This window comes from Mesoplodon mirus (assembly GCF_964341445.2).
Source record: "Mesoplodon mirus genome assembly, chromosome: 18".
In the NCBI taxonomy this organism is placed as follows: domain Eukaryota; kingdom Metazoa; phylum Chordata; class Mammalia; order Artiodactyla; family Ziphiidae; genus Mesoplodon; species Mesoplodon mirus.
Genome location: NC_138994.1, coordinates 47,624,819 through 47,647,408, shown reverse-complemented (window position 1 = coordinate 47,647,408; position 22,590 = coordinate 47,624,819). Strand labels below are relative to the sequence as shown.

At 54.5% G+C, this 22,590-nt stretch overlaps 2 protein-coding genes across 6 annotated transcripts in view; one reads left to right on the top strand and one right to left on the bottom strand.

Moving 5' to 3' along the window:
• Positions 1 to 15,865, bottom strand: part of KIF1C (kinesin family member 1C) — a 22,199-nt gene extending 6,334 nt beyond the window's left edge. The window contains exons 1-18 of one of the 2 annotated variants that reach the window (XM_082604050.1): positions 15,669 to 15,865; positions 13,849 to 13,969; positions 13,455 to 13,587; positions 12,969 to 13,045; positions 12,450 to 12,629; positions 11,756 to 11,821; positions 10,820 to 10,998; positions 10,606 to 10,717; positions 10,080 to 10,157; positions 9,864 to 9,929; positions 9,698 to 9,773; positions 9,121 to 9,199; positions 8,776 to 8,921; positions 7,608 to 7,777; positions 7,414 to 7,493; positions 7,197 to 7,272; positions 3,014 to 3,093; positions 2,186 to 2,280 (exon numbers count right to left, since the gene is read on the bottom strand). In XM_082604050.1, coding sequence (XP_082460176.1) covers positions 2,186 to 2,280; positions 3,014 to 3,093; positions 7,197 to 7,272; positions 7,414 to 7,493; positions 7,608 to 7,777; positions 8,776 to 8,921; positions 9,121 to 9,199; positions 9,698 to 9,773; positions 9,864 to 9,929; positions 10,080 to 10,157; positions 10,606 to 10,717; positions 10,820 to 10,998; positions 11,756 to 11,821; positions 12,450 to 12,629; positions 12,969 to 13,045; positions 13,455 to 13,560 — 1,666 coding nt within the window. In that variant the 5' untranslated portion in view covers positions 13,561 to 13,587; positions 13,849 to 13,969; positions 15,669 to 15,865. The remainder of the gene's footprint in view (positions 1 to 2,185; positions 2,281 to 3,013; positions 3,094 to 7,196; positions 7,273 to 7,413; positions 7,494 to 7,607; positions 7,778 to 8,775; positions 8,922 to 9,120; positions 9,200 to 9,697; positions 9,774 to 9,863; positions 9,930 to 10,079; positions 10,158 to 10,605; positions 10,718 to 10,819; positions 10,999 to 11,755; positions 11,822 to 12,449; positions 12,630 to 12,968; positions 13,046 to 13,454; positions 13,588 to 13,848; positions 13,970 to 15,668) is intronic. The other variant, XM_082604051.1, reaches the window with a different exon arrangement.
• On the top strand, positions 15,143 to 22,590 carry INCA1 (inhibitor of CDK, cyclin A1 interacting protein 1). 4 transcript variants are annotated; one of them, XM_082604060.1, is made up of 8 exons: positions 15,909 to 16,128; positions 16,304 to 16,346; positions 17,734 to 17,821; positions 20,237 to 20,350; positions 20,587 to 20,626; positions 20,900 to 21,093; positions 21,555 to 21,720; positions 21,956 to 22,590. In XM_082604060.1, exons 1-8 carry the CDS (start codon positions 15,994 to 15,996, stop codon positions 22,100 to 22,102), a joined length of 927 nt encoding a protein of 308 aa, XP_082460186.1. In that variant the 5' UTR covers positions 15,909 to 15,993; the 3' UTR covers positions 22,103 to 22,590. The 4 variants fall into 4 exon arrangements, with proteins under 4 accessions (XP_082460187.1, XP_082460186.1, XP_082460189.1 ...); XM_082604061.1 differs by lacking the exons at positions 15,909 to 16,128; positions 16,304 to 16,346 and adding an exon at positions 15,143 to 15,290; XM_082604063.1 differs by lacking the exon at positions 16,304 to 16,346 and having other exon boundaries at positions 15,951 to 16,032.

Genomic DNA, 22,590 nt, shown 5'->3' with positions numbered 1-22,590 from the left:
AGATAAAAACCAAAATGCCTGCTCTTACAGAGATCACTTCCACTTGGCAAGAAAGATGATAAACAAGTAATTGAGCAAGTAATCTAAAGTCAGGATTGGGCGGGAATAGTTGTTATGGAGGGAAATGGGGCCAGGTGAGAACCCACACGAACCCACAGCGATCTGAACCGAGGCAGCCCAGGACTCACAGCACAGGCCCTAGAGTCTGCCATGCTGCGTCCCAATCCACTTCTGCCATCTTCTAGCTGTGTAGTCTCGGGCAAATTCCCTAACCCCTGGGAACCTCAGCTCCCTCACCTGTGAGCTACATGCAAAAATGCAAAGGCACAAAGTAGATGGTAAGTAATAACTATTCTTCTGTGTTCACACCTCTATCCGTGCTGCCTGCTCTTCTAGGCGTCTTTGGTCAAGTATTAAATCTTAAAGGCCCAAGTGGACTAACCCTTAATATAGCCTCCATCATTTGGGGCACAGAACCATCTGCTGCTTCCACTGTGATGTAACCTATTCAGGCCCATCACCTCCCTGAACACACCCTGAGTTCCCGAGGGTGGGCTGCCTCCACAGGCCTTGTGTGGTTTTGGTATCACCCCAGCACATGGCTTGAGGGAACCACAGAACAGGAACTCGGCAATAACTCACTGGGCTGAACGGATTCAATAGCTCGCGGCCCACAGGGCCGGAAGCGTTTGCTGCCGCCAGGGACTTGAACGAGACCAGAACAACTGCATTAATCCACTGACCAGAAAATGGAATTGAAGTCCACCGGGCAGGTCTTCAACCTGAGCTGCAGGCCACACGAGAGCATCTTTTCTTATTTTAAAACACATGCTGACCACGGGTGCCCTGTCTCCTGTCCCCCAGAAGCATCAGACCTGAGGCACATAGCACGGGCTCCAGGTGAGGGAGAGCTCAGGTGTGACACGGCCAACCTCCCTGCCTGACTCACTTCCCAGAGCTTAACTTCACTTGGGCACAACTGAACCCAAATCAGTCCATTAAAAAAAAAAATGACCTGGACTTCCCTAGTGGCGCAGTGGTTAAGACTCCATGCTCCCAATGCAGGGGACCCGGGTTCGATCCCTGGTCCAGGAACTAGATCCCATGTGCCGCAACTAAGAGTTTGCATGCCACAACTAAGAAGCCGGCGAGCCGCAACTAAGGAGCCCATGAGCCACAACTAAGGAGCCGCCTGCTGCAACTAAGGAGCCCACATGCCACAACTAAGGAGCCAGCGACCCACAACTAAAGGAGCCCTTGAGCCACAACTAAGGAGCCCACCTGCCGCAACTAAGGAGCCCATGTGCCGCAACTAAGAAACCGGCGAGCCACAACTAAGAAGCCTGCCTGCCGCAACTAAGGAGCCTACGTGCCACAACTAAGAAACCAGCGAGCTGCAACTAAGGCACCCGTGAGCCACAACTAAGGAGCCCACCTGCTGCAACTAAGGAGCCGGAGAGCCACAACTGAAGGAGCCCTCGAGCCGCAACTAAGGCGCCCACCTGCCACGACTAAGACCTGACGCAACCAAATAAATAAATAAACATTTAAAAAAAAAAGACCGAACCAGAACAAAACGGTGACCTCAGAATATGCCCTAAGTGGTACTTAACCACGAACATTGTTTTGTTACCTGTCAGACAGACTACTACCTACACCCTGAGGGCTTGTGATTCCTAAAAGCTTTTGCTGCTGTGGCCAAAAACAGCTAAAAACCTCTGAAAGTTTTGGAACCAAAGGGAGACATGGGCTGACTAACTGCCTGAAACTTTTGTAGTCATAGCTACATAGATAATCAGGTTTTCAGAGATAAATTCAGATATCCCACTGAAAAACCTACAGGTTTTCATAAAAAATGACCAGGGTGCTATTTGAGGCTAAAAAATTAAGGAAGAGGGCAGGATCTCTCTTCCCAAAACCTCACCCTCTGAAGCCACAGTCTTCTGTTTCTGCCTTGGGGACCCTCACCACTCCCAGCTCATAACAAGAGTCTGCACCCTGAGGGCAGCTGCAGATAGCAGGGCCCCCACTGCTGACCAGGAGTTCAAAGCCCCCTCTCAGGGCGAGGACACATCCTCTCACGCAGCGGCTGCACTCCCAGTGCCCGAGCCAGGGCTCTGTATTCAGTGAGGGACCTGTCTCTCTCTCTGTCTGGTCACTCCAGTCTCGCCCCCTTAGCCATTACCTTCTCCATCTGGCTGAGGGATGCTCCGGAACAGACAGTGTTGCTCCCGAATGAACTGCCCAGTCAGCTTGATGTCCACATCGACCTGGCCAACCCTGGGGAAGCAATGGCCAACATTTTCTGAGCATGTGCCAGTCATACATACACCAAGCCCCTTCTGAACACAAGTTCAACCAACTCAGTAAGCCAAGTATAATTATTCCCATTTCACAGATGAGGAAGCTGAGGCTCAGAGAGGTAAGTAACTTGCCCAAGGTCATGCGGCCCGGCAGCGGTGAAGCTGGGATGTGAGCCTAGATCTGCCTGGCTCCAAAGCCCACATCCTCACTGTTATACAGCAAAGGAGGAAGGGAACCTGGAGGGGGGTGGGTGCCCTCAGCCTTGGTTCCTGCATCCTTCCCGTGATGATCACCAAGGACAGCTGAACAGCCTGTGTCGGAAGAAGAAGGACCACCCTCACCCCTTTAACTCCAGGAGGTGACCTTGGAGGCGCTGAGCCCCAGGGGTTCATTAGCATTAGCCAGTGAAGTTACCTGTCATGTGGGCACTGCCCTCAACAGCATGGGGCCAGGGTTATGTTTCCCTTCTCTCTCCCACCCCAAGGGAGGGTCCCACTAAGTGATGCCCAGGCAGTGGTGCTGGGGGCCAAGAACGCAGCAGTCCAAGCTCCCACCCACTCTCTGCCCCAGTAGATCAGGACCTATCCCTGCCAGCGCTGGGTTGGTTTGGTCCCAGGAGATCACTAGAGAAGGAAGTCGCCAGCGTGGCCCTCCCTATGCAACCACACCCTAAAAGGAGAGGCTGCCCTACAGGCCGAGCAAACGCTACCTGGTGACACCATCTTTGATGTGGTAGAGCAGGCATTCAGACATCAGGGGGTCTTCATTCAGGTTCACCAGGTGTGGAGTCTGAGGGGGAAGGGGTGGCAGTCAGGGGAGAGCCGCCAGGGGTACGGCCAAGAGGGAGGGAAGGCGCTCACAGACATCCCTGCAGGCTCCCCGCTGCGCCCCTCCCCCTCACTCGGAGGGCGAGCTCTCCCACCCCCTGCTCCCACTCACCCCAATGCCTTCGGGGCAGCCTGACCCACCCTCTCCTCTCACACAAGATGCCGCCACCCTTCTAGCCCCTCCCCAGGCCCCATTTCTTCACAGGCACCTGGACACACCAGTCTCCCTGACCCGAAACCTTAGAAGCCACCTGCCCTCTCTGCTTTCCCTGTATTCCCTCTGGCCCCAGGGCTCATCACTCCTTCCCTCAAAATATATCTTGCCACTTCGAGAAGGGACTGCTCAGACCTCTCCAGTCCACGCACCGCACGCCTGCCTGACCTGAGTCTGCTTTTTATGCCGGTACTCCTGGGCCTCCTCTACGGCAGGGCCCCAGCCCACTTATCCAAGCCCCTTTCCGGGGCCCCCTCTCCCCTTCTGTGCTCGCACCCCGTGGACTCTGAGCACTCACTCCAAAAAGCCAGCCTCATCCCTGCCCATCCTCTCGCCTGGAACAGCCTCCCTCCTGGCCCCACCTCCATCTCCACCAGTCAAAATCATTCACTTCCGGTCCCTCACGGTCTGTCTCAAATGCCACTTCTTCCACAAAGCTTTCCCAAGCCTTCCACCCGAACACAAGATGCCCTGCCTCTGTTCTGCAAGGATATACCGTGGCCTTTCTATGTGCAAGACGCCACTGAGGTGCCCGGCAGGACACAGAGATGAGTCACACCCAGAGGCTGCTGCCCCGCTGGTCAGGAAATCAGAGTCAACTTGGGGAGATAAGACTTGGCGCGGAAACACCATTGCAGGTGAGAAACACATGACTCATAATAGACTTCCTGAACTTTTCACGCCCTCACGTAGCTCATTCATTCATTCATTCATTCATCCCACTGTATTCTGGGAGGGGCTCATATACAAAAATGAATAAAATGAAGACCAATGGGAGCTCATGGGGGTCAGGGGAGCTTCAGGGAAAAGGCAGTATGGGAGCTGGTCTCTGATGATGAGGAGGATGTGGACATGAAGAAGGAAGAGTATTCCAGGTGAAAGAAGAGTCTGAACAAAGGCACGGAGGCAGGGGAGCACAGGGTGTAGGGCAAGACAGCCAGCAGTCAAGGTCAAATATTTCTCTGGGAGCCCCCTGAACAGGAAGCCCAAGGCTATGTCCACGGTGGATGCGTTGTATATCTGTGCGTCGGCCCCTCCAACGATGACTCTGCAACACTTCCTCTTCTCCTGAGGGATGACCACGCCCCTCCCGACACTGCAGTGTCAGGCCTGCTTGGGAATGGCAAACACGGATGGGTCCTGGAAGCAGAAAGTGATCTATCCCTCGGGAGAGGGGACATGATTTAGGGCAGTGCTTTTCAATCTTTATTCAGCCCTGGAACCCTTTGTTCACAGGAAACCTTACCTAGAAGCCTAACACGTCAAGCAGATAAGCAGAGAGCTGCTCAGGCCGAGGTGGGGGCAGGGGACCCATAGTCCAGTCCTGCTCCCCACTCCCCATTCCCTATGAAGGAAGCTCTGAGCCAGGTTTGAAAATTACTGACTTAGGAAGTCCTTAGGCCTGGTGGCGAGGTCTCAGGAAAGAAGGGGCTTTCCCTAAGGCCCTTGGCTCTCTCCGGGACAAACTGGAGCTTCTGCCCCAAGGACCCAATTCTCCACTCGACGTTTCCTAGGCTGGAGTCACCCCCACCAAACCCGTTTCTCCTGTGAGCCTAACAGCTTTCTCTCTGAAATCCACGTGACTTTTAAACTTATGAGAATGGGTTCATTCTCGCCACCTGGAGAAAATGCAGAAGTTACCTCCCCTAAGACACTTTTTTTTTTTTTACCAATCAGATGGGCAAAGATCAAAAAGTTGAAGAGGATGAGGGAACACGGGCTCTCTTGTATGATGCTCTTGGGAGTATAAGTGGGCATGGTTAAAATCTCTGGAGGCACGCTGGCAAAAGAGATCAAAGTTTTACCTGGCTACTGGTGGACCCCAAATCTCCACTTCTAGGAATATGTTCTACAGACAGCAGACTATTAGTAAGACTATCTTCTGTAACATTGTTTATAGTATCAAAGAATGGGAAACGACCTAAATGTCCATCAGTAGGAAGCTGGTTAAAAAAAATTATCCTACGTCTATACAATAGAATATTCTGACACTGTGGGGAAAAAAAATAACCAAAACGGACAGAACTGCGATACACTGATATGTGAAAAAGTAACATGTCAAGTATGGAACCAGCACCATGGCAAAGAGGGGCGATGTGTGCGTGTGTACGTGGATGATTCTAACACACACCTGTACGTGCAGAGACTACCTCTAGAAGAACACATCAGGAGCCAGCAACAGGACTCGCCTCTGGGAGGGGAACTCGAGGGTGGGAAGGAAAGAGATTTCCTTTTCACCTCACTGTACGAAGTAAACGTTCCCGGCGGGGTGTGCCACCTTTACAAGAACAACTAAGAACACAACAAAACAGAAGCCCTTCCTGTTGGTCCCAAGCTCTAGCAGGTGGCACCCTGCACAGTGTGAGCCTCCCCAGGAAAGAAAAACCCATCCATCAGCCTGTCCATCCCTTTCTACCTTTCCCTAGCCCTGCAGCTGTGGCAGAAGCTCCGCAGGTACCTGGCACCCCCAGGTGGCTGGCAAGCCACGCAGAGAGCCCCCTGCAGTCCCTCCTCCCAGATGTGCGCCTCTGGGGGATCCCAAAGCCCTGGGTGCCCAGCCCTGGACCTGACCCCTCAGCCCTGCCTGCCACCCTCAATCACCCACCGACAGCCCTCTCGCCCCTGGCCGTGCCTCAGGCCAGGCAAACCCCTCTCCTCTGTCCAGATCCCTGTTCAGTGGTCCCTGCTTGCTCCAGTCACCCAGACGCCTTATCCGTATGAAAATCGGAGGGGTCTCCTTCCAGTAACCCACTGCCTGGAAGAGGTGTATCTCACTTAGAGCCTGATCCTATGATGCTTCGTACCACGGCCCTGACAGGCGTGGCTGGCTCCATTCCAGGGCTGGGACTGGAAGTTCCTGCTTTGCCCAAACTGGCCTCTGCATCACCACTTCACCAGTGTGCACCACTACAGCTGTGCTGGCCGTCGGAAGCCAGCGTCCACTCTGACTGGTTGGTCCCCGTGCTGTGCTGGTTGCTAAAGGTTTTGAATACCATTCCTGCCTCCAACTGAGCCTGATCACTCCTGCCCTGCGTCTTTCCTTCCTTCCTCTCCACAAGGCCTTACTGAGCGCTTACTACACAGCGGGCACATGACAGGTGCTGGTGCGCCCCACTCGGCCGACAATACCCCACATTTGCTCGGCCCGATGCTCTCTCTGCCCCTCTCTACCACCACCCCCGTCCATCTTTCAGGCTCCACTTTCCAAACCACCTTCTCCAGGAAACCAGTTTCCATACACCTCCAGGCTGCACTGACGCTTCCATCCTTAAACCTCTCGCTGCGTTTACAAGCAACATCCTACAGGTTAGCGCTTACTCTTCTATTCCTTTTACAGTCTTGTCTTCCCAAGTTATCCTTTCGAAACGTACTTTTTAGGTTTTTTTGCATTTGTTTGCTTGTTTTTGAATAGCTAACACATACACAGGTTACAAAATCCAAATGATACAGAAGAGCACACGGTGGACAAGTCACTATCCCAACCAACCTGCCATCTCCCAGGGTCCTCTCCCTTCCCCCTGGGGTAAACACCGTAAGCAGTTTCTTATGAATCCAGAGGTACATTCTACGCATGAACTCATACACGCACGTGTGTGGGTTTCTGTTTATAAATACCTAGATTCTAAGCAGCTCTTGAAATCCCCCTAAGGGCAGAGACCCTGGCATCCTGTGGTCCCTAGATGGAGGGAGAAGACAGGGACAGCCGGACAACAGAGAGAGGAGGAGCAGGAGTGGGGACAGAGGTGATGGAGGGACAATTCAGAGACCTGAGATCAGAGGTAGAACTCATGACCCTGCCACCCCAACCCTCTTCTTTCAGCATCCAGAGTCTCCGAGGCCTCCTCACTCACCTTCTTCGGAGAGAAGACGCCCACGGTTCCCCCATCTTCCCGGACAGCCACCCCCATCTCAGCCAGCAACGCTTCTCTGTAGGCAAAGGAAAGGCAAATATTGGTCTTGTCACCAGTACCCACGAACCCCTCCCCTGCAGGGCCTGACCTTCCCTCCCCACCCCACTCCTTCCAGGGCCCCAGCTGTCAGCCCCAGCTGTCGACCCCACCCTCACACCTCTCCATCCTCAAGGCCTCCGTCTTACGTAGCTTCTCCTCCCAGGTCTCATTCAGCTCAGCTATAATCTTCTCTGTCTCCTGGGGGCACAAGACAGGCAGGGATCAGGACATTCTGGGACAAGCACCTCCCAGGGGTGCTGCACTTCCCAGCAGCCCCCAGAGCCCCACCCCTTGCCAGCTCCAGCTTCCCACCTGCAGTCTCTCCATGGCCTCCTCAGGCCCAATCTGGGGCTCGGCATTGGGGGAGAACGATGGCTCCAGCTCCCCGTTGTGTGCTGCGGGGGACGAGGGCGAAGCTGGGGCAGAGGGAGACGGTACAGCTGGCAGAGCACCTCCAGGACTCCCCTCATCCACCTTCAGGCCTAGGAGGGAGAAGGAGGTAAAAGGAGGAGGCCAAGGAGAGATGGAACTGATCGGAAACAGAGAAGGTCTCACAGGGGACCAGCCTGGAAGGACTGCAGAAGACCCATGGTCCACCTCCACAAAACAGGGAGCCCTCCTACTGCAGCCTTGACAAATGGACACCGAGTCTCTGCTTGCTCCCCTCCAGGGATGGAAAGCTCATTACTGAACAAGGTAACCAGTTCCTTCCATTGCAGGATGACTCGTACCATCAGAAAGTTCTTAGCTGACAACTTTTCTTAGCTGAAATCTGCCCCATGTTACATGTAGCTCTGTTTCTAGTTCTGCCCTCTGGGATGAGAAAGACTACACTACTTTTTTCTTTTGCAAGACTACCCTTCAAATGTACAGAGGCGAACATCATGTCTACCTTCTCTTCCCAAGAACCCTTGTTCTCCCCACCGTGCCCCTTAGCACCCCAACTCCTCAATGGGATGGACCCCAAGACTGAATGCAGAGTCCACACTGGACACAGCCAACACGGATCATAGATTCTCTAATACAGATGCCACTTCACAGTAAGGAGGCTGAGCCTTACGTTTCAGAAATTAGTCCACTGTTGACTATTATTAAGCTTACGGTCAATTTAGTTCCCAATGTTTCATAAGAACTTCTGTCAAGGCAGGTGCCCAGCAGCCTATTCTTAATGACTTACTATTCACACCATAAACGCATGACTTGCCATTTACTCCTGCTCCTGTCGTTTCAGTAGTTCCAGGAGCCTGTCAAGGTCCCTCTGAATCCTGCCTGCCTCTCCCCAGGAGGATCAGTCCCTCCCAGCTCTGTAACACCTAAAGGCGTGACCTGTCCCCTCTCCACATCTGCATCTAAGTCAAGGGGCACTTGCTGGGCTTTCTGGGCAGTGGTCCCTCCCTGGTTCCAGGCCTGGGCAAAGGCAAATGAGGAGGGATGAGCTGGGCCAAGGAGCCTCCCTGAGCTGCCCCTCCCGGAGTCCCACCTCCCAGGGCAGAGGCGGAGAGCCCCTGGGCCATCAGCAGTTCCCTCAGCCGGGCCACCTCCTCCTGCAGCTCCCGGATCAGCCGGGCATTAGGGTCCTCATTGATGATGGCATTGCAGCGAATCTGCTTGGTGCGGTCGGCGTACCTGGATGAGGAGGAGCGGGACCGGTGAGGCCCAGACATGGGTGACCTTGGTCTGCTGCCCAATTCCCTCTCCCTCCCAGGTTTCATCATAGTGCAGTAGAGCTGAGGGTCAACCCTATCTCATGGGGAGGGTCCTGAGCTACCAGCCACTGAGCTCCTGGCACTTTTCGTGTCCCACCCCACCCCTATTAGAGCCCCACCTCAGGGTGCTAAGAGTCTCCTCGTAATTGATATCCGCGGGGCTCAGGGCCGCAATCATTGCTGTGCGTGAATTCCCACCTATGAATGGAAAGGAGGGGAAAGCTTGAGCTGGGCAGGGTCCTAAGAAAAGTCAGACTGGGTCACAGGGTCAGGGGGCCTCATTGCTCAGGCAGGGGTCCAATAGGGTCACTGTCCAAGGTAGGGTAAAGCTAAGAGTTGTGGAGCTAATCGTGAAATCTGGTGGTCAGAGGAAGTGGGGGTGAGGTCAGGGAGACATCAGACATCTGTGGGACAGTCAGAGATCAGTGGGCAGAGGATGAAGTCAAAGGTGGGTGTGAGGTCAGAGAGCAGTCATGGGTAGCCAAGTCAGTGAGGCCCTTGGCTTGGCAGGGAGGGTGTGGCCTTGATCTCAGCATCAGGACACCTTCAAAGGATGCCCCTGGGGATCAGGGGGAGAGTCAACGGACCACTGGAGGATTTGAGGTTCCAGGGGTGTCAATGGGACTGGTATCAAAAGGGGGTTGGCAGGACTGGTGGCAGGTCGGCAGAGAGAGACAGAGAGGAGAAGCCCCTCACCCAGATTCTCCTTGAGCAGCCAGGTGAGCACAGAGTCCCTGTAAGGGATAAAATCCGACTTCCGCTTCTTTGATTGCTGAGGGACGGAAGGGGAAGGGGGTTATGGTGGGCCACCCGCTTTGTCCGCTTTCCCAGAGCCCCTTCTCTTCCCACGCCCAGGTCTTACCATATCCGCAAGGGCCGAGATCACCTTCCCTAGAGTGGTCAGGGACTTATTGATGTTGGCACCTTCCTGTCAAGAGGAACATGGGGAATGAGGCCTTCTTCTCCCACTCCGATCCCCTTCCCCCGCTCCCCCCACAGCCAGAGTCCCACATTATAATTTGAGACCACTGCACACAGCCCCCAACAATGCCCTGTCCGACCCTCCCAAGCCCCTCACCTTCAGGCGCATGCCCCGGGCCCCTGAGGAGTCAGCCCGCTCACTGCCAGCAAGGTCCACCAAACTGATCTTACTGACCTGGGTCAGAGGAAAGAGACAGGAGGTGACTGGGTCAGTGTGGGGCAGGCATATCAAGGGAACACCCAGCAAGGGGACTAGGTAGTTGGTAAGGGATGGAGAAAGCCAGAAGTGGGGGACGGAAGGGGGATACATAAGATGACAGTGAGGGTTTGGTTACTTGTCTGTTTCTTCATTTATTCAATCACAGATATTCACATGCCCACCGTGTGCCGGGACAAGGCACACAGTGGGCTCCAAGACCTGCCCCAAGGAGGCTAGCTAGAAGAACAAACATGCAAAAGGAGACTATCCCACTGATCTGACAGGGGAAGCACGGGGGGCTGTGGAAGCTCAGAGGAGGCACTCAACCAAGCCTGGACGGGGAGGGAGGACGCAAGGCCCGCTGATCACATCTCTGTCTCTGTTACCAGGTGGGATGGGGTGGCAGCGGGTGGGGGGGGCCTACTTTCTCTGAGTCCAGTCCAGTGAGCTGATCGTGGCAGCGCTGTGTGAAGACAATGGTGAAGACGGCGTGGGAACGGCTGCTGGTCTCATTCATGTTGGTGGCGGCCACAGTCCTGGCGGGGGGGGGCGGGGGGGAGGGAATGGTCAGTGGGGCCGGCCCCTCATCTTCCTAACCCCGTCTCCCTTGCCCTCCGCCCCATCAGCGCCTGCCTCACCGCGCTTTATTTCCACAGTCCATGAGGTCAGCAATGTCTGCGTAACAGGTCACAGCCAATTTAGACAGGTCCTGTACATAGGGGCCCAGGATGGGGTGCTCTCGGACCCTCAGAGAGCCCCGACTCTTGGGGTTCAAGAGGTCTCGTACCCTCTCACAGTAGATCTCCATGTAGCTCACCTGAGTGGGAGAAGCAAATAAAAAGCAATAAAGGTGGGCTTCCCTGGTGGCGCAGTGGTTAAGAATCCGCCTGCCAATGCAGGGGACACGGGTTCGAGCCCTGGTCCAGGAAGATCCCACATGCCGCGGAGCAAACTAAGCCCGTGTGCCACAACTACTGAGCCTGCGCTCTGGAGCCCACGAGCCACAACTACTGAAGCCCGCGTGCCACAACTACTGAAGCCCGCACGCCTAGAGCCCGAGCTCCTCAACAAGAGAAGCCACTGCAACGAGAAGCCCGTGCACCGCAATGAAGAATAACACCCGCTCGACGCAACTAGAGAAAGCCGTGTGCAGCAACAAAGACCCAATGCAGCCAAAGATAAATAATAAATAAATAAATTTTTTAAAAAAGTAAAAAAGCTAACAACCATACCCAATGTGAAACTTAACCTGGACTCCACTGGATACAATACAGGTAACCTACACTGAGTGTTTACTATGTGTTGCTAAGCATTTTACACGTGCAAGCTCACTGAGCCTTCCAACAACCCTAGGACGGGACCCCTGATCATTATCATTTCAGGTAAACACGCTCAGGAGCCGAGAGAGAGATCATCTGCCCAAAGCCACAGTTACTAACTGGTAAAGCCTAGAGCAGATCCCGGGTTGCCTGACTCCAGAGACTGCACTTGGTCTTAATCGCTCTGCTCACCTCCTCCCTACCCAGGGGACACTGTGGCTCCCCTCCCAGCCCCCTCCCAAGACCTGGGCTTACCTCCACAGAATAGGATAGCTGAGCGCTCTGGTTCTTACTAACACGAGAGAAGAGGTCCTCACAGAGCTGGAGGGGGACACAGAGAAGCACAAAGATGCTGCTGTTCATGGCACACCTGTGGCGCCCAGCACCCAGGCCGGGCCAGGTCTCAAGTGAACCTGTTTAACCCTTACCACAGCCCCAAGGGAGGGATGGGATCGTTCCCATTTTACAGATGGGAAAGCAACCTCTGAGAGGTTCACACTTGCCCAGGGTCACAGGCTAGTATTCAGTGAGCCAAAATGCAAGCCCAGAGCCTGTATGCAAGGTCACTATGCTGCAGTCAGAGAGATTATGGTCAACTTTCAGTTATCCACAACTGGCTTTTCCTACAGTAAACACCTTGACTACGGTACACAAGCCTACATGAGAACTACAGTCACAAGTAATTACGAGACAAGGTAAGACAGCAGCAAGTGGTAGAAACAAGGTTCAAACCCTGGGCGCTCTGCCGCCAAAGGTGTGGCTGTTCTCACTGAGCCTTCTTGGCCCTGATGTCCAGGTTGGAGCCAACCTCATCCCCCATCACCTTCCCTAGTACTAACAACCTCAGAGAGCCAGGTCTCTGCTCCACAACGCTTAGAACCCAGCCTACTCCCCTGGGGGCAGCTGAAGATGCTTCAGCCCTGGCCGCCCTGCCAGGCCCTGAGTGTACCTGGGGCACGATGCCCTGCTGCCCTGGCTCCTGCCGCCCCATCATGGTGTAGGATTTCCCAGCCCCCGTCTGCCCATAGGCAAAGATGCACACGTTGTAGCCTTCAAAGGCATGGAGCAGCATCTCTTCTCCAATATCCCGATACACCTGTTGCTGAGATGCAAACTGGGGGTCCTCGGCCTAGGTAAAAGGGGGGCAAGAAGGACAGCAGGAACCCTAGATGACTTTGTCCTCGGTATCTAGGTGCCCAAAGGTCTTGTGTGCCCCCACCCCGATCACGGTCCTAATCATCCCTGAGGATCCTATCTAGTCTCCTGCCAGCCCTAAATTATCCCAGGGATTCTGCCTCCCCCATCCTGGTCCTAGTCACAAGTTCAGGGTCCTACCCACCCCCACCCAAGGGTCCTGGTCTTCCCAACCAATTCCCTGGAGGTCCTATTTCCCAGCAATGCCCCCTCCCCAGGACCTGAATCCCCCGTCCCTCTTTGCTTAGCTCTTCCCCCAACCTAACAACCTCACCGAAGTGTGTGACCAGTAGGAGTAATCGAAAGTGAAGCTTTTGGGGGCATCCTTGCTCTGTCTGGGATTGATGATGGCTGAGAAAGCAAAGGAACGAAGACCAAGGTCAGGTACTCCCGGCCGCTGCCCACTCCCCACAAGCCCTCAGAAGCCGGGCATCCCACCCCCCACCTCTATCCTAGTTCATCTCTCCCCTTTAATACTCCCCACCCCCTCCAGCCACCAAAGCTAATTTTGGCTTCCCAGGACCCGCCCCCCTCCCGGCTGCCTCCCTGGATTGGGCAATGGAGGGCTCCAGGCCAACATTCCCCCTCCCAGGGACTGGGAGCACGGAAAGGCCAGCCTGTCCCAGCCTCCTTCCTTACAATTAGCACCTGCTCCGTGCCCAGCACAGCCCTCCTCTTGGTTCGGCCCGCCAGGGCTGGCCCGTACAGTGGGCCCGGGCTGCCCTGCCTGTGCCCAGACGGGCCCCTGGGACTCACTCACAGGTGGTGCTGCCCTGCATGCTGACCACACACTTGGCATCCTGGCTGGTCTCACGGGTGTTGAAGGGCCGAACCCTCACTGCCACTTTCACCGAGGCGCCAGCCATGGCTCCAGATACTCCCACCCTCCTCAGCTGGAGGACAGAGATAGAAGAGGAGGTCAGAGCTATTGGGAGGCAATGTCTGGGGTACCCAGACATTGCCTCCCAACTTCTCCCAGGAACCAGTCTCTCCACACCCCCTTCCCCGGCTACCCAGCCCCTGAAGGACCCAGTTTCCGTTTCCTTGGCCTTCCTCCCCAATGGCACTCTGCTCAGGGACTCTGGAGGTGGTCCTGCCTCTCTCCCCAGCCTTTTCCCAGCAGGCAGGGACCTGGGATGTCACCCCAGAGTTACCTGGTGTCCTGGCCCCAGACCAGGGGGGCTGTATCAGTTCTAGCTGCCACCGGCCCTCGTAGGAGGAGCCCCATCCTACACTGGGGGCCTGGCCACGCCAGCTGGGGCTGTAGGGGAAACCCTGGTTGAGGGGGAAGAGTGGTTAGGAGGCACCCGTGGCTCCAGACGTGTGTCTGGGGTTCCAGGGTTGAAGGACAAGGGGTGGGGGGTAATGCTAGGAAAGGTGAGGATGGCTGTTCCTCTGGAGTGGTCCAACGCAATGTGAATCCAAGGGCAGGGACGGTGATATTTTTATTCCTCGTCACTCACAAGTGAACTGAATGTTCAGAGACAGAAGAGAGAAAGAGGCTGGACAGAGCAATTCAGAGAGAGGGACACACGGGCAGAGACACTGAGGGTGGTGGGAGGCGGGGAGAGGAGAGGCAGAAAGTCCCAAACACCAAAAAAATGAGAGAGAAAAGAAGACTGAGGTCATGTTACGAAGGAAATAACGGAAGAAAAGTAAGGGGACACACAGAGGACAGAAAACACAGAAACGTTAAACAGGTAGGGGAAAAGCACAAATTGGAAGCCCAGAAGAGAAACAAGATGCGAGAAAATCCCAAACATAAGACCTGCCCTAAAATTCCCCCACAGGGTCAGCCAGGGAGAAGTAGAAACCAGCTCCCACCTAGGGTCCATAACCTCCACACAGAGGGAGGGACTGCTGATGAGCAAAGTCCAATGGCTGGAGGTACAGCCCAGAACTGGGATCCACAGGGCCTGCCTATAAGCCCCAAATCCCTTGACCAGCCCCCAGCACTTCCTCCTTAGGATCCAGGACAATGGGCAGGAGAGGGTGGGGTCATCCTGTAACCATCCTACCAACCACCAGGGTCCTCTGTTGGAGGATCCAGAATACCTGTGTTTATGGCAAGGGAGGATAGCAGTAGGGTCCCCCTGAAGAGGGAGAGAAGGGAAAGGAAGCAGGCAGGTCCCAGCTCCAGCCTGGGGCTAGTGCTATGGCATCCACTGCCCTGGGGAAAGTGCCAGTCTGGAGCCCAGGAATGTGGGTGATCCGGTGCCCACACCCTGGGAGGAGAGGCTGAGCAGCCCACACCCACGGACAACAGGGTGGGAGGGTTGTGAAGAGAGATCAGAGATGCTGAGCCCCCTTCTGTGGCCCCAAAGGGCCTCAAACCCCTGTCCTGCTGGGCCTCACCTCACCAGCCTTTCTGGACAGGGCATGGGAGGGGTGAGAGGGCTGGTCTGTCCCAGGACAGGAAGGGAGTAGCTGAAACCACAGAGGCTGTCTCAGGAAGAACAGCCCTGACCCCCAGACCCTGATCAGGGGAGGGAAAGGACACTGATGGAGACACGCAATTGTAACGCCGTTGTGGCTAACAGGGCAGGGAATGAGGTGGCACTGCTGGTGGATGGCGGGGTAATGGACCAGGAGAGAGGTACAGGGGTCGGCTGGTGCAGCGTAATGGGTCAGTGGGGTACAGGGAGTAGCCGCGTCTGGGGTGAGGCCGAGCGACCCGAAAGGGGGCCTAGGGCCACCTGCACCTTGCTCACCCAGCAGTTTTCACACAGGCCCCCGTCCCGGCCTTTCTGGGCGGCCATGCGGACAGTGTCCTCCGGTCCAGCCAACCGACGGCCGCCCCGGGCCTGGCACCTCTCTGCGCCTCCGCGGGACAAATAGCACATGATCCCGGCTCCCGCGGCCAGCCGGCCCCCGCCGGGTGGTGCAAACCGGGACCCCGGCTCCCCGCCCCCCAGCCCGGCACATTCCTCCGCGGGCGTCCCCTCCCTCACCCCCCCTCTCCCACAGCTCTCACCTCGTCGCGGCGGGGCTCCCGGAGCGGCTGGGCAGAGTGCAAAGGGACAAACTTTCCGGGAAGCGTGAGACGGGAGCGGGGGCAATCCGGGGCCGGTTCGGGGCTGCCCCCGCCCCTCGCCGGGTCCCCGGGCGGCGGGCGGCGGACTCGCGCCCCGGGGGCGGCAGCAGTAGCGGCGCCAGCGGCCGGCGCCCGCCCGGGCAGCACGAGCTGGGGCGGGAGCGAGGGGCGGGGGACCGGCGGGCGCGCGCGCGCGGTTGGGCGGGCGGGCGCGCGCCGTCCCGAGAAGGGCTAGGCAGTGACCCGGACAACTGTTAAAGGGGCAATGTCCCCAGGACTGCGGGGCCCACTGGGCGGAGACGGGGTAACCGAGCTGCGGACACGGGAGGGCGAGCAGGACGCAGGCACTCAGAAGGGTGGTCAGCGCCCAGAGAGCCGGGAAAAGTGGAGGCCGGCCTCGGTAGGAGACCCAGGACCCGGACCCGCGCACGTCGCCACCGTCCGAGGCGCGCTTAGGGGGCGGACCCGCCCGCAGGGCCCCGCCCAGGAGGTGGCTCGGCGCAGGCCCCGCCCCCAGGCGCGCGGCGCCGGCCGGCTCCGCCCTCGGCTCCCGACGCTGCCTCGCTCCTCCTCAGCGCCCGGCGTATAGTTCTAGAACTCGCCGCGCAGCTGCCGCAGGTACCCTGGCCAAATGCAGTCGGCGGCGGCACGGCCACCCAGGCGCTGGGTCCCTGTCTGGCCCTCACGTTCGACAGGCCCCGCAGGCCCGGGTCGTCCCCTCAGGCTTGGGTGCCTTCTCAGGCCCAGGCCACCCCTGCCTACCCAGCCTGACCCCCGCGGGCCTCAGGCAGTCCTTCAGGCGCGGGCCCACCACCTGGGGGCCACATCGACTCCTCAGGCCCCCAATTGTGCCTTCAGGCTTAACTGTTCCCCACGCCCCAGTCCACCTACCAAGGGTCCCCTGAGCCCACTAAGGCCTGGCCTTCCCTCCAGGCAGGGACCTACCCCCCCAAGAACCCCAGGCTCTGACCAGCTCCTCAGACCAGCCGGACCCCTCAGCTGCCTCGTCAGGCTCAGGCTGCCCTCACAGCCTTGGCTGCCCCGGGCCAACTGTCCAGTCCTCTTTCTAGCTTCCTTAGGCCCATTCTCCTCATAGATCTGGGTCACCCACATAGACCCAATTACCTGAGGTCTGAATGCCCCTCATCTTCCACCTGCCCTCTAGTCCAGCTTCCCGTGCTCTGGCCCAAGACATCCAATTTAGACCCCATCTGCCCTTTCAGCCAGATTTTAACTATGGCATTTGCCACCTCAGCTCTAAATACTCCTCTCTCCATTCTTCACTTTGCCTAACTCCTTTCTCAGCCCATCCTCAGTTGCCTTTGGATAAATACTTATTCACCTGCAACAGTTTCCAATTTTCTGACATTTATGCTGCCTGCAGGCACTCTCCTAACTCATCTAACATTCTTATCTGCCTTTTCTGCCAACCCCCCACTGGCTGTCAGGTCACCTTTGGCTGTCCTGAATTCTGGCTCTGTGTAACTGACCTCTCTGCTCACCTTCACCTATAGACATTCCCAACTGCCTCCTCCTTCCTTGTCACCAACTGACCACTGTGTCCACACTTACCTTTTATTAACCCCTCATACCTGGTTTATTTACCAACCCTGAATTCTCTAACTGACCCCAGCCACCAGTTCTGTACCAACTATCCCCAAATGCCTCTGCCCTATCTAGTCCACCTGTCACCCTTTTTCATTTCATTATCCCATGTTGCCAGTTAATCCACTCCACTGCCATCTGTAAATTTCACTTACTCTGTATATTTGGCTTCAGAACATTTATTTTCTCTTTTCTCTTTTACCACATCCACATTTCCTGTGTCTGCCATCTTGAACTTGTATGTTCAACTAATAGAAATGTTCAGTACTTGAAATACCTTTTCAGCTCTCTTTCTTTTTTTCTGGCCCCATACATCTTCTTTCCAATCTCTAGACCTGCTACAGGTTCATTCCTACAGCCATTACATGAGTGAATGATTCATTTTCCATTATCCCACCAGCACCAATGAGGAGACTCAGTCCAGCCACCCAGCCCAGTCCAGTCATGCAAGCGCAGAAAGATGGAGACAACCTTATCCCTTTTGTCACGTGAGTCCTCCCCACCCAGTGGGGAGGAGGGAAGATTGCATGCCTGGGTTCTTCCCTAAGAGGAGTAGGAAATGAGGAACAAGAAGCTCAGTGCCTGGTCTCAGGGGATTGGTGATTTATTAATTTATTCAGCAAATTGCTTTTGAACACTACAATGTTCTAGGCACTGTATATTAGGCATTGGGAATTCAGCATTTAGAACATAGGGGTCCTGCTCATAGAGCTTACATTCTAGGGGGAGGAGATAGAATGTGCATACAAATAAATATAATTTCAAATAGTAATAAGTACACGAGAAAAATAAAATAGACGTACAACATAATGTAAAACAGACTGTCTTGGAGACACAAGTTTATATAGGGTGATTGTGGAAGAGGAGGAGGAAGTGAGTTTGAATTGAGATCTGAAAAATAAGAAGGAGCCAGTCTGATAAGAACCAGGGAGCAAAAGAAGGAATAGTAGGTTTAAAAAAAAAAAAAAAAAAAAAGCCCAAGAAAGAAACTAGCTTGCTGCCTTCTAGGACCAGGAAGCAGGTTAGCGTAACTGAAACTTAGTGATTAAGGGAAAAGTGGAGTAAAGTCAGACAGGCAGAGGCCAGATCATATAGGATCTATAGGATCTTATAGGCCATTGAAAAGAGTTTGAATTTTATTCTAAGGACAGTAGAAAGGTTCTTAGTAAGGTAATGACATAAGCAGACCTTTTTTTTTCTTCAACTTTTTTATTATGGAAAACTTCAAACAACTGCAGAAGTAGAGAAAATAGTAATCATGAACCTGGAGTATCCCTTTTAGTCAGCTTCAGTAATTATCATTACATAATCTTTTTATTGATACACCCATTCAGCCTCCTGCTACTCAGACTATATTGAAGCAAATCTTAAACCATATATCATTTCACATAGGCATTTTAAAAAGATTATTCTTGGGACTTCCCTGGTGGTCCAGTGGGTAAGACTCCGTGCTCCCAATGCAGGGGGCCCGATTTTGATCCCTGGTGGGGGAACTAGATCCTGCATGCATGCCGCAACTAAAGATCCCACATGCTGCAACTAAGATCTGGTGCAGCCAATATAAATAAATTTAAAAAAAGATTATTCTGTGCAGAATAGATTATTGAGGGATTCAGATGGAAGCAGGGAATGGAGGAGGAGGCTATCTCTGTAGTCCAGAGAGGGGAAGATGAGCTGGAATATGATGGGAATGGAAATAGTGAGTAGTCAAATTTGAGTGTATTTTATGGGGGAATTCCTGGGCAGTCCAGTGGTTAGGACTCCGTGCTTTCACTGCCAAGGGCCTGGGTTTGATCCCTGGTTGGGGAACTGAGATCCCACAAGCCGTGTGGGGCAGCCAAAAGAAAAAATGATTTTTTTTCTTTTTTTTTTTAGTGTATTTTAGATGTAGAACTCACAGAACTTGCTGATAGATTGGATATGGGAGGTGAGGGAGGTAAGGCATACCAGATTTTTGGCTCTAGCAACTGGGCATTTGGGGTGCCTTTCAGCGAGATGGGGGAAGGCTAGGGAGGAGATGTTGAGTGGGCAGTTGAACCTGCAAGTCTGGAGTCCAGGGGAGGATCCAGAGCAAGAAATGCAGATTTGGGAGTCGTAAGCACATTGGTGGTTTAAAATCATGGCCTGAAACAACAAGGTCCTACTGTGTAGCACAGAGAATTATATTCAATATCCTGTGATAAACCATAATGGAAAAGAATATTTAAAAAAGAGAATGTGTATAACTGAGTCACTTTGCTGTGCAGCAGAGATTGGCACAGCATTGTAAATCAATTATACTTCAATTAAAAAAGATGATAATAAATAAAGTCATGGCCTGGGTGAGATCACCTAAGGAGGAATGGAGATAAAGAAGATAAAGTGATGGACGAAGCCCTAGGACACTCTTTCTAGAGAGCAGGAGAGCAGACATCAGTCAGTCTGGGGGCCTTAGGAGTGATGAGAACTGTTCTCAAACAGCTTTGCACACCCCTCCCTACCTAAAGGATATTAGTATTTCTGAGACGGGGAGGTAAAGCAGGGGTGAACAGAGGCCCTGCTCTCCTGGATACTTGCATTGACTAAAAGGAACCTGTCGCATCACTTGAGTAGTGGGGGCCTTCGTCTTTGACAGCCCTGCTTGCTCAATATGATGTTCCCTGGTTGTGAGGTGTACTCGTTTGAGATTCAGTGAGATCTGAAGCTCAAACAGTTGCTAATCACCATGCTCACTCCAGCTCCAATCTCCTTTCAAATCAAAGGCCTTACCACCTTCCTCAGCTAAAATGGATAAGGGAGGACAAGGTCTGAGGGAGCCTGGGCAGCTGTATGGTCCCGTAGTAAGATAAGACTCCTAAATTCCTGGAGTGAGTAGATGCTGTAAGGGAAGAGCCAGACCTGAGCCTACCTTGTCCTCACCTCAGGTGTTCCAGTGTGGTCAGCCGATCTCCACCACCCAGCTTGCCTTCCCGGAGCCTCAGACTGACGACCCAGTGCTATGGAGACACCTTCTGGGAGAACCTTAGTCAAAGGCCCAGGTGGGTAGAAATGGAGAAAATGGGGATTAACTGGAGGGAGGGAGGGGAAGCTCTACAATTTTAAACTACCATAAAGCCTTATGGTAGCAATAAGCTTTAGCCTGGGGATAATTGCCCCACCAGCTGATGGACATTTTAGCTCCTAATGCCAAATAGGTGGTTGGGAGAGGTTGTTAGAGAAACAGTATGGATGGGGGTGTTCTCTCTGTACTTAGCCCCCTTTTTGTGCTTCACAGCCCCACCTGGATGGAGGAGCAGTACATCCCACCCCTGCTGGTATGACAAACTTTCTGCCCTTTGACACCTCTTGGTTAAAGTTGCACCCACTGCTATCCTAGCCCCAGCTCTCCTTATTACCCTTTCCCTCTGGTGTCCCCCAGCCAGTGCACTGACAAGGCCCTCCTTCCTAGTCCAGTCATCATGTTTTCCAGATCACAGCTGTTTTTGTGATCTGGGCTTCCCAAGACCCCTGACTCCCTATTTCAGTCCCAGCTCCCCTGAGAGACTCAGTTCTGCCTTCTAGCTCCTTTTCCCCATTCTCTGGCACAGAGAGCCGCTGGTTGCTCCCAGCCTGGCCTGTACCCCCCTGGGGGGCTCCCACCCCCTGAGGTGCTCTGCAGAAGAAAGAGAAGGAGGCCACATTTGGCGGGAATGCAGCAGGGATCTGGGGACATCCCAGCCCGGGTAAGGGCTGTCACTTATCACCTGGAGGATCTAAGGAGGCGACAGAGAATCATCAATGAGTAAGGAGAGACATTTGGGCTCTGGGAGCCAAACAGGGTATGGGGACAGGACGGTTTGAACTAAAGAAGAAGTGGAGAGCTTTGAAGGAATTGGAGGTTGTTTGGGAATGTGGCATGGTCTTGGTGAGATTGAAGCAAAATTTCTATAATATGGGAAGGAGGGAACTAAGGGATGGGGGATGAGCCACATGAACCGAAAGGAGTGGAAACCAGGTCACTGAAGACAAGAAAGCACTCCATACAACTGGAGGATAGGGCAGAGCTAGAGGTCACCTCTTGAGCCCCTGAACTGAAAATACTTCAGTCTGAGGGAAGCAGAAAATTGGGGGTGGAGAGTTGGAAGTCAGATGACAACACTCCTGGGTCCCAGCAGGAAGTATTTCAGGGCAGAAAGGTGAAGAATGGAGAGAAAGGAAGCCTGGCCTCCAGGCACCTCTTTCCTAAGTCTGAAGTCTCCACAGACTGAAGAAGGCCCAGTGGGGCAGCTCTAGGGCTGCGCCTGCGCCCCTGGTGCTTGACGACGACGGCTGTGGACTCCCCAACACCACCGAACACCCTGGTCTGGAAGAGGAGAGGGCAAACTCTCCACGCGAAGAGGAACACTTCCTCGCTCCTGGCAGGGCCCAGGTATGGTTGAACAGGAACTCGGTGGGGCGGTGGAGGGTGATGTGGATGCGTGGTCTTGCATGGAGAGACAGCGGGAGCCAAGAGGCACGTTGGATAGCTGGATTTGAGAGGAACAAAAACAAAGTAGACGAGAGCCAGAGACTTGGGAGTGCCTGGGTTTGGGGACTAGGAAATCTGGAGAGAGACCTATTTTTTGATTCTTCCTTTTTTTCCCTTCAATTTCTCATCCTTACAGCTGCTTTGGTCTCCCTGGAGTCCCCTGGGCCAGGAGGGGTCTTGTCTCTCCGGGCGGCCGAGCTCTCTGGCCTCCTTCAGCACTGTCACAGTCAGTAGGGACCCCCTTTACAATCCCTGGGGGGTGGAGTGGCAGTCTGAGGAGTAAGGAGAAACCGCCCACGCCCAAGGTGCTAACGTGCTCCAGGGCCCACGACTAGCTCTGGGCGCTGGAATCTCCAGCATTTCTGACATCAAGGCATTCCCCCTTTCCCTGACCTTTCTCACTTTCCTCTCCCATCCTCTGAACTAGGCACGAACGGGGCTCCCTTGGCCTCCCATCTCTACCCGCCCGTCTCACAGGAGTTCCCCAAGGCCTGTCGTCCCGCAGGCCGGCTCCCTGCCACTGTGTTCTCTTCTTGTTCTGTTATTAAAAAGCAAGCAAGTTGAGTCCGGAGTCGTCTTTCTCTCCGCGAAGTAGTGATGGAGAGGCTCGTGGGGCGGGAGGGCTCCTTTCACCTTCGTGAGGACCCCTCTAAAATGAAGTCGGGCTGTGTCCCCCAAATTCAAGGAGTTGTGCCCGAAAAAAAGTCCTGCCGGCTCCAGCGTCCCCCCGCCCACCGCTGCCCGCCGCCCGCGCCCCACTCCCCCGGCCGA

Excerpts from the sequence above, each read along its gene's own strand:
- INCA1 (XM_082604060.1), top strand. The coding sequence starts at position 15,994 with ATGTCCCCAGGACTGCGGGGCCCACTGGGCGGAGACGGGGTAACCGAG. Across the intron at positions 21,094-21,554 it reads CGACAGAGAATCATCAATGA|ACTGAAGAAGGCCCAGTGGG; the intron begins GTAAGGAGAGAC and ends AAGTCTCCACAG. Across the intron at positions 21,721-21,955 it reads TCGCTCCTGGCAGGGCCCAG|CTGCTTTGGTCTCCCTGGAG; the intron begins GTATGGTTGAAC and ends TCATCCTTACAG.